This window comes from Bos indicus x Bos taurus, chromosome 7, assembly GCF_003369695.1.
Source record: "Bos indicus x Bos taurus breed Angus x Brahman F1 hybrid chromosome 7, Bos_hybrid_MaternalHap_v2.0, whole genome shotgun sequence".
Lineage (NCBI taxonomy): Eukaryota > Metazoa > Chordata > Mammalia > Artiodactyla > Bovidae > Bos > Bos indicus x Bos taurus.
In genome coordinates, this window is record NC_040082.1 from 104,961,621 (window position 1) to 104,975,462 (window position 13,842).

Consider the following 13,842-nt stretch of genomic DNA (forward strand, 5'->3'; position numbering starts at 1 on the left):
CGGGGAAGCCTGGCATGCAGCAGTCCATGGGGTCAAAAAGAGTCAAACACGACTTAGCGACTGAACAGCAACAACAAAACAGGCCTCAAGAGAGCTCATGTCCACACAGCTCACGAAGCTTAATTAGACTCATAAGAATAAGTGGAACTGAATTTAGTTGAACAAACTCAAGCCCACTAAACCAAACAGAATCGAAATAAATGCAAATCAGGACTACTTAGGTTAACAGATGGCACTTCTCAGAGTTAATTCAGTGGAACAGGGCCAGTTACACTGAATGAATAGAATTAAACTTAACAGGATTGAATTAAACTCAGATGAGTCCAATTGGATTGAACCTAACCAATGTGCCCAAGATCAACATCAATCTAAATCAAAATAATGGAAATATACCAACTTGAACTCAATCCAACCTAAAGTAATCTAATTCAATTCAACCCAAGTCAACCCAATCCAACTTCACCTGCTTAGCCTAACATACTCAGGCCAACTCAATCCAACTTTGGTCAATCAATGGAAACGAGAAAATATTGGTAGATAAACTCAACTGAAATAAGTCCGACTCAACTGAACTCAACTATACCTAATCCAACAGCCAAGCTCATCCTAACTCAAGCCAATTCAACCCAGTCAAGAACAATTTCAAATAAAACTAACTGGAAATGAATAAATTTTTACTCAACTCAGTCCAACTTGGTGATGCTCACCTGATTAGCCTAGAGCAATTTTAACTTAAGTCACATGAATAGAAATAAACAGACCTAAACTGATTATTATATTAATAATTGAACTAAACCAAATCCAGTTTAATCTACTTCATCCCAACCCAGTTAAGAGCTACTTGATTTCAACTCAAGTCATCTGAATGTAAATGAACGGAATAAAAGAAAATTGAGCGGAATTCAGCATCTGTGTTATCTCGTATCAGAAGCCCAAGCTGATGGAAGGGCTCAGCTCCCACAGCCTCTTGTGATTTCTCCATCCCAATGCTAATAACTCCGGTTGTAAATTTCCAATTTATACACTTTCCCCCCAGTAGACTATAAACTCCTTGAAACCTCATTGACAATCCTGGGATATTATATGTGTAAACAATGTGTTGAAAGATCTCAAATAGATAAATAAATACTCAAATAAATTGAGTTCAAGACTGAACTGAAGAAATTCAATTCAACTCAACATTTATTGAACAGGTACTCTACTGCAGGCACATTGTACTATGCCAGACTCAACTAAGTTTGTGCTCAGACACTTCAGTCATATCTGGTTCTTTGTGATCCCACAGACTGTAGCCTGCCAGGCTCCTCTGTCCATGGGATTTCCCAGGTAAGAATACTGGAGTGGTTTGCCATTTCCTCCTCCAGGGGATCTTCCCAACCCAGGGTTTGAACTTTTGACTCCTGCGGCTCCTGAATTGGCAGGCAGATTCTTTACCACTGAGCTACCTGGGAAGCCCCTAAAACCAAACTGATTGAGCTCCTACTGTGTACCAGATGCTAAGTACTTAACTATACTTTATCTAAAGCTTGCATCTCATTGAATTTCCTCCTCAGTCCTGAGGTGTGGGTTTATGACTCCATTTTACAGGGGAAGATACGGAGGTTGAGAAGAGTTAAATCACTTGGGAAGTGAGACTCAGACCAGGGTCTAGTTGGAGCCCCCTGGTCCCCTCTGCCTCATCTGGGGTTCTCACCGGGTCAGTCTGGTACTCTCGACTATAGAGTTCATGACAATTGTTGAAGATGTACTCATAAGTAGAGTTGAGGCAGGCTTTCACACAGTCCTTCACCACCTGGCTGGCTCGGGGTGGGCTCTGGAGTTCTTGTACCTGGAGGGAGGAGGAAGGGAGAAGGGTATGGTTGTGCAAAATTGGGACAGGAGGTACCTAGAAAGTGGCTACAGGTGGATCTATGTTTAAGGAAATGATGTAGCAATATGGAAGCACAGGGTCACTGAGAAAGGGCCCTGCTTTCCAGATGAAATGTTACTTGTTTAGGACCTAACAGTCCTGGAGTATCCTTCTCGGAGAGCTAATGGAACTAGGTCCCCTTACCTACCTTCATCCGAAAGAAGGTGATGCTGGTGAGAAGGTCCACAGTGGATTTGAGGTCCTGGAGTCTCTCTGGGCTGCTGGCTGGGAAGTTATTCTATGGAAGGGAGGTGGAGTTATGGAAGAAGGCTAGGGGTTAATGGGAGATCATGTTTTAGGGGAGACACAAGAGCCTCCAAGTTTCAAGAGGTGTGTTAGGGGCAATTGAGAACATCTTGAAGTATCTAGGGGTATCTTCTTGGATGTACTAAATGTGCTGAGCAGGTGCTGCCCACAAATGTGCACATGTGTTGGAGGAACACATTCCACATGTTAAGATGGGCCCTCCGATATGCATGCTTGCTGGCAGCAGTCTCCTCCAGGCACACACATGCATGTGCTGAGTGAATCGTCATACGTGCACTTCTCACCCGATACATGGAGAGGTCTATCCGCAGGGAGTTATGCAGCTGGTCCAGGAGCTTCACAAAGCGCTCTTTCTGAGGAGGCAGAGGTGGAGGAGGAGGTTGGGCGAAAGCAGGGACTTGGGGATCAAGCGCACCAGCCAAAGTTGGCTGACATATTGGCTAAGAGGTTGCTATATACTCAAACACCCCATCCACTGTTGAACTGACCCCTCATAACATCCATTTCCATTCAACACAGGGGCAAATTTAGGCTCAGAGAGGGGAACTGAATGGTGCAAAGTCACACAGCAAGTGAGGTCCAGACTGGGGATCTGGGAGTCACATGAGGTCTGACCAGCACAGGGTCAAGCTCTCCCTTATCTCTAGGCTCCTGGAACTGACCCCAAAGTTGGAGGCGGCGAAGCGGTCAGAGGCAGACACGTTGGTGGAGGCGGTGGTGTGAGCATAATAGGCGTTGATGTTGGCAAGCAGGGTGCTCATGACGGCAGGCACCCCAGGACACATGTACTTGGACGAGAGGCAGGCAAAGTGGCTGGTAGGAGGGAATGGGAAGCACTGGGCCTGGTGTCCAGACCCCAGAATGCCTCCAAGACAGCCCCCAACCTCGCAAACCATCCCCTTACCCTCTGCTTGATTCTGCCCTGAGTTTCTGTCTCTTCTCTGAACTGCCCTATCTCTGCCTCCATCTCCAGCTCTCATCCTTGTCACTCAGGTTCCCACCAATGACACTTCCCTAGCCTCCAGGAAAATTACAGAACCCCGACCACACTCATCTTCTCCCTGGATTTCCCTCCCAAGAGCCCCTTCCACCCCAGACCTGCCAGTGGCCTCTTAGTAACCATCCCTCCACCCCGCCACGTTTCCTGCACCTCACGTCCACCTCAGTCTGCAGCCTTACGTCATGGCTTGGTAGATGGACTCGACGCCGTAGCGCATGGCAAATTCATCTACAATCTCCTGGGCTGTCTCATCATAGTAAACTTTCCAGGCGTCATCACCCTTGGCATCTGGGATCTTCACGACCCCATTGTTCTGCACGTCTGTCACGAAGTGGAACAGGTTCTGCAACCACAAGGGAGAAGGTGTCATCGAGAGTATAAGGGGACACAAAGGGTCAGGGATCCCAGGTAGACGGCAGCTTACCTCATTCACCGATCTGTTTATTCACTAATTCATTCATCTCTTTGGTCTATCCACCACCCATCCATCCATCCAACTACCCCAAATTTCAGTTAGCCCTCATCCATCCTTCCAACAGTTCAACTACACACCCATCCATCTGTACGTCTGGCCATCCAGCCACCTACCCACCCATCCATCTCGCTATCCATCTATTCATTTACCCATCAATACAACGACCCCAAAACCCACCTGTTCACGTATTCACTCTTTCAATAATTCAACCGCACATCCATCCATCCCATACATTTACCCACAACTTCACTGTCCATCCATAATTCATCCTTCTACCCATCAACCATCAATCCACCCATCTATCACTCACCTGTCTGTGCACCTACACATCCACCCACCTACCTCAAAACTCTCCCATCCACACACCTATACTTCCAGTAGTTGAACCACACATCCATCCACCCACCCTTCCTTCCATCCATTTGTCTATCCACTCACCTACCTACCCACCATTCCAACAACCCCCAAATTCACCTCTATACTCAAACTTTCCTCTAACTAATTCAACCACACATCCTTCTATCCCATCTAACTACCCATTCAGCTTAATCTCTCCATTTAATAATTTATCAACCCATTCAACCATCTATCCTATCTATCCACCCATCAATTTATTTATCCATCCATCTTTCCATCCATCATCCATCTGTCCATCCATCTACTCACCCATCTATCCAACTATTTCCAATTCACCAATTCAATTCATCTGTACTTCCAACAATTCAACCACACATCCATCCACCCATCCTTTCATCTTTTCACGCACTTTTTATCCACTCAGCACTCCTTCATCCATTCAATCAACAAACTGAGTTCTCTCCAGGAACCCCCAGGCAGTTAGAAGAGACAAACCTTGGCACAAAGAACCTAACTGTGAGTGTTCAGGGCTGAGACAGATGGAAGACCTGGAGTTTGCTGGTGGGGGTCCATTCCCCTTCCCAGAGGAGAGGGGCCTGAAGATGGAACTTGATTGATGGGGAGGAGTTTTCGGAGCAGAAAGAATGGCATGGGGGACAGTCTTAGAGGCCCAGAGGAGTGTGGGTGGTGTGGTCAGAAAGAGGAAGAAGCAGCTGGGGCAGGTAGGAGTGGTGAGCGGAGGGAACGTGGGGGATGAAGGTGGACTCCAAAGGCAAGGTGGAGCAGCGGGCCTCACCTCGTGCAAACAGGTGTACTGGACGTGGTATGGAGCCACCTTCTCTTCACCTTTGATCTCCACACTGATGTGCAGCCGGATGGCACCTGACACAGCAGATTTGTCAGTCCGCTTGTCTGCAGAGCAGAAATGATGGCAGTGTCGGAACTATAGCCCCAGGCTATTTTCACATATGCCTAACTACAGGCCTCCCAGACTCCTTGATGAGACCTAGGAGTTTCTCCTTAGATTGGCTCCCTAGACTTGTGTCTCTCCCATTAGACTAGAATTCTTAAGCCCTGTGTCTGCCTTCTAACTAGGATCCCAGATCTTGCTTCCTCTCCCAGATTAAATGCCTTGGTCTGCATCTCCTTCTTTATACTCAGAGCCTTGCTTCTTCCCGAGGCTGAGCTCTCAGACTCTGTCTTCCTCATCAGATCAAGCTCCCCAGAATCTACTTATCCTCTTAGACAGGATTCCTGGATCTGTGCCTCTTTCCTCAGACTACTGTCTTCAGGTCTTGCTTCCTGGCTCCCCCATCAGAATGGGAGATCTAGATTTCCTCTAACCAAACTAAGAAGTTCCAAGACTCTGCTCACCCCTCTCAGACTGAGGTTCTTCCTCTGCCCTTGGTTTGGGCTCACAGATCCTACTCATCTTCCTAGAGTTCTTGGGTTTATGGCTCCCGCTCTCAGATTAGGAATCCCCAAATCCACCTCTTCCCTCTTCCCTTATGCTGGATTCTCAAAGTTCAATTCCCCTTCTTAGTTTAGATGCCTGGCTCTGTGCCTCTCTCCTTGCACTAGGATCCTCTGGTCTTGTTTGTGCCTCCCGCATCAGAATGGGATATGGAGATTCTGCCCCTCCCTCAATCTCCCAAACTGAACTAAGAGACGCCTAGGTTCTGCTCACCCTCTCAGCCTGGGGGCTTCCTGCTCCTATCAGACTGGGCTCACAGACTCTGCCTTCCTCATCAGATGGGGCCCCACTGACCATGCCCCCTTCATTAGACTGGGCTCCTAGACTAACTCCTCCGGACACTGTCTCTTCCCTCCAGCCAGGCTCCCCACTTCGGCTGGGACTCCCCCTCCCCTGCCCCCCACCGAACCCCACCCTTGCTCACCCAGGTTGTACCACACGTCCATCTCGCCACTGAGTGTCCGCACCTCGATGATCGTCTGACCCAGGAAGTCATCTGATTCCCTTTTGAACCGCTGCTTCACGCGAGATTTGATATCGTCGTCCTCATCCCAGACGCGCACCTTGATTCGGTCTGAGGAGTTGTGGCATTCACTGCAGAGGGGAGGAGGAGGTCAGGGCAGGATTCTTGAAGCTGCCCCCCTCCATCCCCGCCGCCTTCAGCTGCCCCCATAGGAAGCTCCGTATGGGAGGCCCCAGCCAGACACTTACAAGTGAAAGTTCTCCTCCCACACGGGGTTCAGGTTTCCATAGATGGTTTTTGTCCGTTTCTTGGTCTTCCCAACTTGGACGGTGACATAGGGGTCACTGGATCCCGTCTTGTCCTTTGCCTGCAACCCCTGGGCACAGACCACTGGAAGACACACAAAACAAATATAAATGTGGGCTCCAGGAGTAGGCAGGCCAAGAACAGTCACGCCCACAGGCTCCGCAGGGAACCCCTGTGACGAGGACTGAGGGCTTTGCTCTGGCCACAGGAGCCGTAAGCATACCCACTGCGCATGCGCGACGTGCTCGCGCTTTAACAACCCGGGGAAACCTCACCCGGTGAAGGTGAAGGTGCCCCATGGTCACCCCTGGGGCGGGTCATTCTCATGCATATGCTCTACACAGCCCCCATAAAGTCCCCAGAAGGATTGAGCCGTCAGTTGCCCACAGTATGACCCGATTGGCATCCTCCTCTGAGCTTCTTACCTCCCTGCTCCCAAATTGAGGGAGGATCTGGAAGTCCTGCTTAACTACTTGTTTAAATCCTTCCTGCTGGCATCTCCCACTCCATCCAAGTCTCCATCTCCCACTGGGACTTTCTGGGACAGCATCCCGGATACCCATCTGCCCTGAAATCCTCATCTTGTCATCTGTTTCCCGGGAAATCCCAAGGAGGGTGAGGAACGGATAAACACTACAAGGCCCCAGCCCCTGGGAAGGACCTCTCAGGTCTGGGAGCTCAATAGTGTCCCCTAGTGGTTGCATGTGTCCACTACATCGCTTGCTAGGTGGCACCCCGCGCGCATGCTAAATCGCTTGTCATATCTGACTCTGCGACTCTATGGACTGTAGACCTCCAGGACTGTAGCCCTACATCCCCTCTGTCCATGGGTTTCTCCAGGCAAGAATACTGGAGTGGGTTGTCATGCCCTCCTCTAGGGGGTGTTCCCGACCCAGGAATCAAACTTGCATCTCTTATGTCTCCTGCATTGGCAGGCAGGTTCTTTACCACTAGAGCCAGTTGGTAGGACTTATTCCCTCCTGGTGTCACTTCCCAATATTCCTGGGTGCTTCCTGGGTTCACCTCCCAGATAAACTGCTTGCCCTCATCTCTTCTTCAGGTCTGGTTCTAGCGTCTACCAACCGAGATACACCTAGAAACCGTTTCATGCACACACGTTTGGAGATATGCCCAACTGTGGGCACAAACATGTACACACAGCCATGAGAAAGTCAGGGAAACCCTCAGATATGTGTAGCAAAGGGAAGGAAGGAGCGTGGGAGGGACCGCAGGAGGCTAAGATGGAACCCCGTGGCAGCCCCTCCCCCACTCCGAGGCCTCACCAGTGATGCTGATCTTGGCCGACCACTTGGATGTTCCGTCCAGCACGCTCTGCTTGACTGCCTTCATCTGTTGCGTGTGTGCAGTCTTGGTCACCGCGAAGATCTCCTGGATGAGCTCGAAGATCTCGGGCTTGTTGCGCTCCCGGATCTTCATGCGGTCCTTGAGCACCATGATGATGTTCTGCGTCCGGTCCTCCGCCCCGTGCTTGGAGCTCTTCTCCGCCGCCCCTGAGGATGGACGCAGACAGGCGTCATCTTACACAGTGCACCCCCTCCCAGAAGCGACAGCCCTGATTCTCATTCCAGGGCTTCCTCGTCCCTTGTCACGGATACGGGGTTCAGGTGAGTCACTGCCCCCAAGCTAGAGTGCGTGCTCAGTTGTGTCCGACTCTTTGAGACCCTATGAACTGTAGTCCGCCAGGCTCCTCTGTCCATGGGATTTCCCAGGCAAGAATACTGGAGTGGGTGGCAATCCACGTTTTCCTTCTCCAGCGGATCTTCCAGACACAGGGATCGAACCCCAGTCTCCTGCATTGGCAGGCAGATTTTTTTTACCACTGAGCTACTTGGGAAGCGCTCAAGAGATACCAGAGCTCCTACCAGCTCTCTGAATTCTCCCCCAAACAGGCCTTTCCCTCTAAAGTTCCCACCCTCTGTCTTAGCCCCTCCTCTCCGCGGGAGTCCCCTCCTGCTCTGACCCCAGCCCTCGCCCAGTACCCCCCCTTCTCTTACTCTTCTGCCCAACTTGAGTCCTCTCTGTCCTTTGAGTTAACCCTAACCATAATCCATTTTTCTCCGTGAAAAAACCTCTACCTCCCATTAAGCCCACCCCTTGTACAGTTTATTCGCTTCCCAGGTGGCGCTAGTGGTAAAGAACCCTCCTGCCAAACGTGGAGAAGGGCATGGCAGCCTACTCCAGTATTCTTGCCTGGAGAATCTTCATGGGCAGAGGAGCCTGGCGGGCTGCAGTTCGTGGGGTCACAGAGAGTCGGACACAACCGAGCACGCACGCGCATCCTTCCATGGTGTACCGTTTAGCTCCTCCCTGAGTCCTGCCCCACCCCTCTAGGACCTCGTGCACTTCTCCCTTCCCAATACCCCCCAACACTTCCCAGCAGCATAGCTCCGCCCCGCCCCGCCACTCGTCAGAGCCCCGCCCCTATCCTTAACAGTCCCTCCCCTTGGTCTCCGCTCGGCTCCCGCCAGCGTCCAGCACTCACGCTGCAGACAGTCTGCATTGAGCAGGTCCTGGCACTTCTCGTGGCACTTGACACCGCACTCGGTACAGCGCATGCCCTGCCGCGCGATGCCCCACAGCAGCCCCTCACACTCGTAGCAATAGGTGGGTGTGGTAGCCGTCCACACCTCGAAGTTGTGTGGCGTCGTGCACGAGATGGGGTAGATTAAGGCTTGCAGGGTCTTCTTGTAAACGTGATTTTTCTGCGGGGGAAGCAGGGCATGTGACATAGAGCCCTAACCTGGGGGCACTGGCTTCTTCCCTCTCCCTCTCCGCCTTCCACCTCCTCGGCTTGCTGAGTACGGTAAAGTCCCCGTCCCTCCCCCACCTCCACACTGTAGGAATCCACGGTTTCTGTGTATAGACTATGCTGCTGTGTTGTCGAATTCTGTAAAGTGAGGAGTGCCTGTCTCTGCCACACCCCACTTCCTTTCCTCCAGGAACCCCCAGCCCAGTCCACCCTCCAATCTGGGGAAAAGAGCCCCACGTACCAGCTCTTCGTTGTTCAAAGTGCTGGATGCCAAGGCGGAGGTGATGCCTGCTTTTCTGGACTGGACAAGGGACTGGAAACAGGGAAGTCATCGAGGGAGTCAGAAGGGTCCATTGACACCCAGGGTTATCACCGCAGGCAGAATCCACGGTTTGAGGCCACCAACCACCGATTCAGGTCACAGCCACAAACAGGAAACAGGTCACAGCAGTGAGAGCAAAAATGGCAAAAAAAAAAAAATTGGGGAAGTAACAGAAGCTCCAGGTTAGAAGAGACCCTGGAAGGGGAGCAGTTCCACATCTCTGACTCAGCCATCCCTCACCACAATGGACCAGACTAGGGAACTACACTTGGCCGTGGTCACCAGCCACAGAACAAAACCACCAGCCACAGCATGAACCAAAGTGGGGAGTCACCTCCTTTCTTCCCACCAGTGAACTGTATGTAGTACATGGCAAGGCTCCCTCCCTAGAACCCATGTGCTGGGGGCCAGCTGGAAGATCCCAGTGCGGGGTGGGGGCCTGGGGAGGATATTCAAGGGCCTGGGTCACCGTCACTCACCATGGCCTGAAGTGTCCAGGCAGCACGCAGAATAGAAATCAGATCACATTAGTCTCAGAGAATGCCTGGCCAGCCCCTAGCCCCAGGTCTGCCATGGGCAGTTGTACAGGTTGAGCACTGCCTGAGGCAGGGCTGCTCTGTTGGGGGAGGGGAGGGCACAGGCGCTCACCAGGTCGCTCACGAGTGGGATCGGCTTCCTCTTGCGGATGTCCGGCATGCTATCAATGATGATGAGACCACCGCCAGGGCTGCAAGACATCCAGGAACGTCAAGGGCCCAGGGAAGTCCCCCTTCCTTCAACAGACATTATCTTAGCCCTGGGGAGGATACCTGATCTCCCCAGATACTAAGGGTTGAATTATGTCTCCTCAAAAGATACATTGAAGACCTAACCCCCAGTATCTCAGAATGGAACCTTATTTGGAAACAGAGTCATTGCAGGAGTAATTAGTTAAGGCAAGATCATACTGGAGTAGGATTCATTCCTAATTCAATGTAAGTGGTATCTTTATAAGAAGAGAGACACACGAGGAGGAGACGGTGGTGTGATAACAGGGGCAGAGACTGGAGTGACTCGTTTACCACCCAAGGAATACCAGGGACTTCCAACAACTAACTACCAGAAGCTAGAAAAGCAAGGATTCTCCCCTACAGATGTCAGTATGACCCTTGCCAACGCTGGTTTTGGAATTCTGGCCTCCAAGAACCACAAGAGGATAAATGCTGTTGCTTTAAGGGCCCCGTTCGTGGCAGTTTGTTACGGCAGCCCTAAGAAACAAAGACACTGGGCCTCAACTTCCTGGTCTGAGGAATGGGGAGATGCAGTTGCCCACATTTAATGAAAATTCGAATTAAGGCAAATCTAAATAAAAATATATTTAAGAAATCAATGAAAACTTTATGCTCAAAATTGGAAATATATGTGCATATTTAAAGTCTATCCTGGAAGAAGGGACTTCAAAGCCCATGGGAAGGAGGAAACAGGAAATGATATGTGTGCTATTTCCTCTCTGCTGCTTTGGCATAGCTGGTGAATTGGAATGAGGGCTGTGGCAGATGCCTGGCGGCAAGTCCAAATTCACTTTACTGAGAGACTAATCCCGGAGACAATTCAGCTGTGGTTACTCTCCTGAATGTTCCCACTGGCCAATGAGAGTGATGCCTGCGGCCAATGACACCAGGACAAGCCCTGGGGTGCTATTCATGTACCAGCATTCCCTGAAGGATCAGACAGAGGCTTGGAGACGTCTGAACTCTGTCTCTGCTTGGCTGCTTCCCCTGCCTGGCCCTGCCTGTGAGGGAAGCACTCTTGAGAGCGCTTCCTGCATAAATCATGCACACAGGAGCCCCACTTTCAGATCCTGCTTCCAGGGCTCCCCACCTGGGACACTTGCCCACCTGGGAGTCACAGCTTCAAAGTCTGTACAAGGGAAAGTAGTAACCCTCCAGCTGCCATTTAAAATATTAGTGTAATTTACGAACATCTTGCACATCCTCTAACCACACTTAATCTCCCCAGGCATTAAGGGTTGAATTGTGCTGGAATGCACAAATGCTGAAAAAGCACCCTGGAAAATCAGTAACTTAAGAAACTAGACATGAAAAATGTTCCATGTAAGAACAACTAGTGTCATCAAACAGCCAGCAACTGTAGCAAAAATCTGAGAAATGCAGAATTGAAGCAAAAAATTCACTCCAAGGTTGCAGCTGTATCATGCAGGAAGTGGATTTCTTCTTTACCTTACATTTTGTCTAGGGGGAAACGGTCTTGAATTATATGAGTGGCTTGGGCAAGACCTTTCTGGACTCGGTTTTCTCGTCTGTAAAATAGGGGTAGTGGGTCCCCCATGGGTTCATTGTGAGGATTTGATGTGTTACTATCTTTGGCTCATGCTGGACTTGAGTGTCTTACGACAGTGGCTACATTATTTCACTCATGCTCAATCTGTCTCCTGTCTAAATGGAATCTCTCCCTGCTCTGGTTGGGCTGAGGCTATGGTGCAAACCAGCCTCAGGCTCTGGATTCAAAACTTCCTCTTTCTCCCCACCAAGATCCATTACTCACCCGCCTTTGAACCACAGGGACTTGGACATTTCTCCTTCTCCCCGGGCCTGCAGGACAGATAGATAGAGTCGGTGTGGTTGCCCCTTCCCAGGGCAGCACAGGTACCACACCCACAACCATCTCCCCTTTGCGCTGGGAGTCACAAAGCCTGGGTCCTAGTCCTCACTGTGTATCCTTAGGGAGCTCACTGACTTTTTCTGGGCCTCAGTTTATCCATCTGTAAAATGAGAAGAAAGGAGATACTCTCTGCCACCAACTGCAGTGAACTTTAGTCCCCTTGTCTGTGAAAATGGAGGGTTTTTTGAGCATCATCTCAAGCAACAGCTCATGCTCTATAGTCCTGGAATTCTTAGAAGCTGGCTCAACATTCATAAGAGCCTGTCATTTGATTATGTCACCTGATTATTTGATCTCATGCCCCAGGGCCTTTGTACAAGCTGCACTACCTCTCTGTATGCTTTCCCATCTTCATTCTCAACCAGCCTCCATCTATCATTTAGGTCTCAGCTAGACCCAAAGTCAACACCTCCCGCCATGCAACTAAAGGGTGGCATCATGGGGTCAGGGAGAGGGGGCGACGGGCAGGGCAGGGAGAATGGTCTGGCACTTTCTCCTGAAATACTGTTAAAGTACTTTGAATATCACTTCACTTTAAGTATCATCTCCTTCCGTGAGTTTTCCTAATTGCCAGATTAGCTTTATGCCCCTTCTATGAAACCCAGAGGTCCCACTCATGTTTATTTTTTCTTGTCATATTATTAGTTTCATTACAAGGATAGCTACTGCATTTTTTCATTTCATTTGTTGACTTAGGGAAAGTTAGTCAATAGCCTTTTCACAGCATATTCTTTGCTACTCTTTGAATCTAGAGCCATGGGAGTGTATAGTAAAAGAAAATTCTATTGCACAACTGATAAGAAATCTGACTTGAAACTTTTGTAGCTCTGATAATTGATGGTCTGAGACTTTGGGAGTCTGTTTAGGATCTCCTCCTGCTGCCAGCCTCACCCCAGTTTGGGAGGTCGCTCTGGATAACAACACTGCTCTGTCCCCAGCCCAGAGAAGGCTGAATGAATAAAGCAGTGAATGAATGGCCTCATTCCTGCTGCCCATTAGAACAGTTATCCTGACCCTGACATTAATTCTATTTTTCATCTAATTCCTTTTCCAATACTGATCAGACTTCAGACCTTTCCCTAATCCCAACACTGACACCCAGTATGACCCCAAGCACTGACCTCTTCCCCTAACACCAAGTCTAACCCTGAACACTAATGTTTGGCTGCTGCCCTAACCCTGATGTCCATTCCTATCTCTGGCTTGCATCCCTGTCCGTGAACCTGGCCCCTGAACTTGGCCATAGCCATGCTCTCAGCTAAATTTCAGCTCCAGGTTCTACTTCACCTCTCCTTCTTCCCCAGTTAGAAATCCAGGGCTGCCCTGGGGAAGTTGGACTGGGGCTTGGTGGAGGCAGCAGGTTGCACCAGAGAGTAGGTAGGCATGGGTAGGGCCAGGGAGGAGTCAGATTGGGCAGGCGCTGAGCTGGGAATGGTGGGGCTGGAGCCAGGGCAGGCGTGGGTGGGGCTAAGGAAGGGGGAAGTGGGTGGCATGGGCTTGCGTGGGCAGGGCCAGGGAAAGGACCACAGTAGTAGATTGGGGCTTGGAAGGAGTGGGGAAACGGGCATGGCCAGCCTGGTCACAGGTGTAGGTGAGGCGTGGGCGTGGCCAGCCTGGTCGTGGGTGTGGATGAGGCGTGGCATGGCCAGGCTACTGCTGCCACTCACCTCCTGTAGCTGCAGCCGCACTTTGTTGAAGGCTCGCAGCCAATTGGCCTTGGCTCTAGACATGGAGTCCTGACCCTCTTGGCCTTCCTCATCTTCTCGTGGCCTGAAACTGAGGCAAAGGGTTTCATGATGCTCCAGGGCCAGCACTCTCTTCGTCCTCCACTGTCTAAG

The 13,842-nt window shown here is 50.5% G+C and overlaps 1 protein-coding gene across 11 annotated transcripts in view; it reads right to left on the bottom strand.

Annotated features, from left to right (window-relative positions):
- The window catches only part of UNC13A (unc-13 homolog A), a 69,501-nt gene that overhangs the window by 25,548 nt on the left and 30,111 nt on the right, over positions 1–13,842 (bottom strand). For 8 of the 11 annotated variants that reach the window (XM_027548211.1, XM_027548212.1, XM_027548209.1 and 5 more), the window contains 15 exons: positions 13,672–13,780; positions 11,888–11,934; positions 9,992–10,070; positions 9,823–9,828; positions 9,263–9,334; positions 8,755–8,974; positions 7,535–7,762; positions 6,194–6,335; positions 5,907–6,076; positions 4,805–4,920; positions 3,356–3,519; positions 2,839–2,989; positions 2,461–2,529; positions 2,058–2,147; positions 1,694–1,828 (listed from right to left, as the gene is read on the bottom strand). In XM_027548211.1, coding sequence (XP_027404012.1) covers positions 1,694–1,828; positions 2,058–2,147; positions 2,461–2,529; positions 2,839–2,989; positions 3,356–3,519; positions 4,805–4,920; positions 5,907–6,076; positions 6,194–6,335; positions 7,535–7,762; positions 8,755–8,974; positions 9,263–9,334; positions 9,823–9,828; positions 9,992–10,070; positions 11,888–11,934; positions 13,672–13,780 — 1,798 coding nt within the window. The remainder of the gene's footprint in view (positions 1–1,693; positions 1,829–2,057; positions 2,148–2,460; positions 2,530–2,838; positions 2,990–3,355; positions 3,520–4,804; positions 4,921–5,906; positions 6,077–6,193; positions 6,336–7,534; positions 7,763–8,754; positions 8,975–9,262; positions 9,335–9,822; positions 9,829–9,991; positions 10,071–11,887; positions 11,935–13,671; positions 13,781–13,842) is intronic. The other 3 variants (XM_027548218.1, XM_027548210.1, XM_027548217.1) reach the window with 1 other exon arrangement.